Genomic DNA, 5610 nt, shown 5'->3' with positions numbered 1-5610 from the left:
GAAACACGGATGCCACTTTTTACGTTTCGATGCACATGCCCAGGTGGAGTGTGATTGAGCGGTGCCTACCCAACTCGTAAAATTTATAGGGAAAGGGTTTTTACGTTGCGGGATCATGGAGTGCTCGTCGGGATACAATAAAACCGGATGAAAGAGAAAATTGAAATATTACTTTAGAAATGGTAAATTACAACAAATAAACCATGACCACGACGCTATAGTCATTTAGCTCACCTCTGAGACTATAAATACACTTCAACTGGTAGTTAAATTATTGTCATTTAATGTAAAGTAATTAGGCCCACGTGTTTATAACATTATGATATTTGAGCTCGCAGTGTCCCCGCTGCACGCACGTAGAGTTAGCAATTCAACTAAACATGTTAGTCTTGTCACCAAATTGGAGCCTCTATCTAAATTTGTCAGTGTTCGATGAATTCTTGCTAACTTTATATGTGGTTGGCAGTCTGCAAAAATAGTCGCGAATAACTCATTGAGTTCTCGACAACCCTTACCTTTCCCTCTGGTATTGTAATATACCAGGAGTAACACGAATTCGGATCGTAATTCATAGGATAGTTGGGTGACTCAATCGTGCCGGACGTTTTGTTGCTGATGACTGTGGAATTGCAGAGACCTGAAGTCAAAAGACACTATGATTGGGACAAGCAAGACTATGTCGGGTTTAAATGATTGTAAGCGAAAATAATAATAACGCCTTAGTACGCCTTCGTCCTAAACTTTATTGTCTCGGAAATTCATTTAATAAACGAATGATATTTAGTCTTATAATACGAGATATCCGCACTCACTCTAAATGACGCTTTGTCTTCATTTAAATGCACTTCGCAAAGACTGACGTTAATTTATGCCTTATGATCTGCCTAGTTGGATTCCTTGATCATTTACACGAAGCATATGGTAATGATTACTATTCCTTTTGTTCAAGGAAGCTCGACCATTTCGTTACTTATTTACTCAATAGAATGGCTCATCGCGCAAGACTTACTAAATCACCAGTCTTGTGAACTCTAATAACAGACAGGATACTTCGTTTCCGATGGGAAATAAGAATGCTCAGTACATTTGGTGTATAATCGTATCGGTTATCAGTAAGGGTGTCAACGTCAGTTATGAGCGCCATGTGAAACTACAGCACGATATTTTCTCTTGATATGAAGAAGGATGATAATACTGCTTTTCTGTATGTATTGCTTTCGAGTGTCTACACCAGGGTTTCTCATTTTATCTTGCTATTCGTAATCAAATCCAAACCTATATATCGACAGGAAATCGTGCAAGGCGCGAAGAAAATTATATTTTGAATAAATCTCTTCCGAAAAAACGCCGAATGAAATAATTTCGGGCATCCTTGGAGCTCCTCTCCCGATTGCAGGGGGTAAGGTGCGGTAATGTGTAACTCTTGCGTACATTATGACCGTCCACTGTTCCACGCATGTCGCGAAACACAATGATTCAATTCCAACATCAACAAACTGATTGGGGTTTTAGTTGAACACTGGTCGGGAAACTGTGGTGGCGAAAACAATTCTCAACGTGATTTAGGTGGATCACTACAGAGAAGTGGAGAAAGAATTTTTATTGTGCGAGCGTTGCGTATCTCTTGCAGTGTTGGGATCAAGTCACTACCTTTGAGTCGCGAGTCATTTCGAGTCATTGCATATTTTGACTCGAGTCAAGTCAAGTCAATCGATTTTCAATGGTTACTCGAGTCAAGTCAAGTCACTCGATTTTTGGAGGTGACTCGAGTCAAGTCGAGTCAAGTCAAGTCAAGTCACGAGTCAAGTCACAATTCAAGTCAAATTGCATTTTCGAAGTATGCGACATGATTACGTCATTGCATTTTGCTACCTGTCTAAAATCCAGATTGAGGGGCCATTGATTCTGAACAGCTAAACGAATATATAATTGAATGTACACGCAAGAAGGCGTTGGGTCGCTCACATATACATAGAACTGGTAAACTACTTAAGTAATTACATAGCCTCATTTGATAGTTACCAGCCGAAATAGAGAATGGAGAACGAATTGATAAGACGCAATAAATTACCCATTTACAAATTGATATGATACAATTCGAGCCTGCGCCAATGGTTGGGGACTATATAAACTATATTCGAATTCAATTTCAATAAAACAATGAGGTTTGGTTAAGGTGAGGACACAAATAGACAAATAGACTTTTTGCCATTCAATTACTATACTACTAGTGTACGACAAGGTAAGCCGTAGGCTTCGATCCCTTCGTTTGCGGTCAATTTATTTGTGAGAGAACAATTGAAGATCAGTAAAATGCACGATCATTGAATGATTGGTCTCTCTCATGGGTTACACCAGCGTTACGCGAACAATCCAAACATATGCAAGATACAGCTTTTTATCGACACGGACTACTTGATCACTTGAAATTGACTCGTGAATTTTGCTCCGAGTCACGAGTCAATCCACATTTCTGATACGCCAAGTCAAGTCAAGTCAAGTCATTTTAGCAAAGTGACTCGAGTCAAGTCAAGTCATATGAAAAAAGTGACTCGAGTCATCCCAACACTGATCTCTTGTACCTGAAATTGCGATGTCGAAGATATCCAATCTAATGTTGCAAACAATTCATGCGACTCTTACATTATGTAGTGTAGCCTACAATGATATTAGGGCTGGGACACTTTTAGACCGACACTGCAAAGTTTCAGGCGCTGTTGTAAATCCTCAACCCAATTCGATTTGTTGCCATGATGCCGTATACTTCCACAGTAAGTTGATAATAAATTGCAGTTATGATAGGGTTACCATATTTTTCTGGCTCAAATTCCCGATACTCTTTAGCGTCCCCTAGCGGGTTTTAAAATGTGGTATGACACATTGTATTTCAGTATGACTTCGCACTAGCAAAGCTTTGCCTATCGACCGGAGGTGTCTACTGGTCACGGTCGGAGTATGCGGTTGTGTGTTGTAACCAGGACCGAAAAAAAAATGTCAGCCACTCCCGCCTAAATAGACACTGATCTTGGACCCAGCATTGGGTAATCGATGCAACTTCTGGATGGGGGGATGAGGCACTAATCTGGTTTATATGCGCATCTGGTCTGAAATTTCGTGAATGAGTGCCGCCATATATTACTTCCATATATTACTATAAAATTTTGATCCTCTCTCTGTCCGCATGATCAAAGCTAGCGGTAGAGCTGGTGGGATATGATGACTTCGAAAATGTGGGGAACGTAGGGTAGAAATGATACCTATGAGACACTGAGATTGGAAATAATTGAAAAATTCTGTAAGATAATCCCATGATTACACTGCGTAAATTTGTTTACATATGCATGCTGGCGGAATCTTTCTTCGCATGCAAATGACTGTGGAGTGTGGAGTTATGGGGTCTGTGACAGATGCTTTCTGTTTTGGTGGGTCTAAAATAAATTTCGATCGACTTATTCAATTTTATTTGTAACCTTCAACAAGAAACGAAACAGCAATCATTTTTAACGTGAAGTGTGGGGCTTATACCAGGCTATATAACGGCACGTATAAATTTTATTCAATATCATCCTTGAGTGGCCTTTTTTCAACTCAATTACAAAATTTATAGCCTCGAGGCTCGATGAAAACATAGCCAAATCAAGCCAATTGAACTAGCTAATCATGCTACCACAGAAACACGGCTGTTTGTCATGTTTTTCATGACCCACTGCATGGTTGAGATCTCCTGGTTCACACGAGACAGTAGACTGTAAAAGTATGGGCCTACACTATGTACAATACTGATTCATTGTCAGCATGAGTATAGAATCGAAACGGAAGCGTCAGTTATATATCCAATTACCGATATTTGTGACTTGTCGAATAAATACCTTTAAATGAATCTGATCCTTCTCCATACATGACTTCCAGATCAAGAAACTGATTAACATTACCGCACGACTCGCTTATTTCGTAAGATGAACATTCCGATAAGGATTCCCGACCTGCTCCATCGACTGCATGTTGAAGTAAGCAATGTAAATATTCATTTTTAAAAGTTCGCTTCAGTATATATATTGATTTAAATACAATATTATGAAACAGTGTTGAGATCACTTACGCTGGGCGTTGGCAAGCTTTTGAAACGTCAGTAGACAGAAACAACAGTTGAGAAAACAACTGAGCATCTTTTTCTCTTGTTGTCCTTCCCGTTGAAGCACGATTTTATTGATGATTCTACAATATAACTGGAAATATAAGCCTTTATAAATGTAAACGAATACATATTAATAATATAATATCAATACTAACACGATGATAGGCGTTTACAAGATGTTAATTGACTGGGTGGATACCCATTTCACCTCACGGAATCATTGTAATATAGTATTTCTGTTATATAGAAAACCATCCGACATTTATATAAATCCTGCATGGAGACATGGTTTATTCCATTATGTAATCCGTAAGCTTATTGAAGTGGGAAACAGATGCTGGTTACGGTAGGAACACAACTTGGTACTGCATATTTTAGAACCATCTATCTTAAATGATAATTTACGACAAAAAGACGTCGGCGCGTTTTGCTGACTCTGATCAACAAGGCTGGCTATGCGTGAAATTGCCTCACAATAATTATTAAGCTCATTGACCGATACATGGTTTCAAATTAGTTCCATGAAATAATTGAGAGCCCGTATAGCGACAGGGTTTACACAGGGTTGTAGACAAGTCACATGTTTCCGAGTCACGAGTCAATCTCACTTATACAGCTTTGACTCGAGTCAAGTGGAGTCATCTTCAATTCACCACCGTGTCAAGTCCGAGTCCAAATCGTCGAGCAGAGGGTCAAGTCTGAGTCGTAGTGTTATGACTTGAGTCCTAGTCCAAGTCATTTTGTTGACTGTTCACTGTCGAATTAAAGTGAAATAAAGTCTTGGTAAAGCCAATTTTTGCAACTCAGCTTGGTGTAATTGAATGCTTCGCATTCATACTATACTAATTCCCCTACCTTTTGACAGTTTTTGTTAGCATTTTTAAGTACCAGTACTAGTGCACAGAATACCAATAATGTGGTAACCCTACTATTATTCGAAATTATAACGAAATGTCGGTCTTGGCCGTTCTAGTTTCCAATCATATGACTTGGTCCAAGTCATACGCAAGGACTCGAGTAGAAGTCGAGTCAATACACAGATTCACTCAAGAGTCAAGATAAGTCGAGTCACTTTCCTTATTTTAATAAAATGACTCGAGTCGGGTCGAGTCACCAACAAATCACTACAGGCCAGGTTTACTATATTTTTCTCTTGGAAGTGGCACTCAGTAGTGGTTGCGATTCTATCTCTTTCGAACCTGCCGCCCATAAAATGTCAACAGTTTCCTTCCTCCTAAATGATGACTTCATTCTACGCTCTATAGCAGAGGTCTCAAACACGCGGCCCGCGGGCCGCATGCGGCCCGCGACACCATTTTGTGCGGCCCGCGACACCATTTTGGAATTTCATGTATTCACCAATATATTCAAGTGCCGTATATCTTTTTTAGATACATAAACTTAAAGTTCACGTGCAGCTACTATAAAATAACCGAAATCTTAACAAACTTCATTATCACATCACTTTTAAAAGC

General features: G+C 39.4%; 1 protein-coding gene across 1 annotated transcript; it reads right to left on the bottom strand.

Moving 5' to 3' along the window:
- Window positions 1–10: 10 nt before the first annotated feature.
- LOC145447048 (uncharacterized) lies at window positions 11–4265 on the bottom strand. Its single transcript, XM_080325482.1, has 3 exons — window positions 4100–4265; window positions 3870–3995; window positions 11–637 (listed from the first exon to the last, which is right to left on the bottom strand). The coding sequence occupies exons 1-3, from the start codon at window positions 4164–4166 to the stop codon at window positions 450–452; spliced, it is 381 nt and encodes a 126-aa protein (XP_080181608.1). The 5' UTR covers window positions 4167–4265; the 3' UTR covers window positions 11–449.
- Window positions 4266–5610: the final 1345 nt, after the last annotated feature.

The sequence above is a fragment of the Botryllus schlosseri genome, chromosome 1, assembly GCF_051294905.1.
Source record: "Botryllus schlosseri isolate E-star chromosome 1, Bs_hap1, whole genome shotgun sequence".
Lineage (NCBI taxonomy): Eukaryota > Metazoa > Chordata > Ascidiacea > Stolidobranchia > Styelidae > Botryllus > Botryllus schlosseri.
This window is presented reverse-complemented; position numbering and strand designations above follow the sequence as displayed.

Bases quoted from the DNA above. Each gene is read 5' to 3' on its own strand.
- LOC145447048 (XM_080325482.1), bottom strand. From the start codon at position 4,166: ATGCTCAGTTGTTTTCTCAACTGTTGTTTCTGTCTACTGACGTTTCAA. The intron at 3,996-4,099 runs GTAAGTGATCTC...TTCAACATGCAG, and splicing joins AAAGCTTGCCAACGCCCAGC to TCGATGGAGCAGGTCGGGAA. The intron at 638-3,869 runs GTATTTATTCGA...TTTTGACTTCAG, and splicing joins AGGATCAGATTCATTTAAAG to GTCTCTGCAATTCCACAGTC.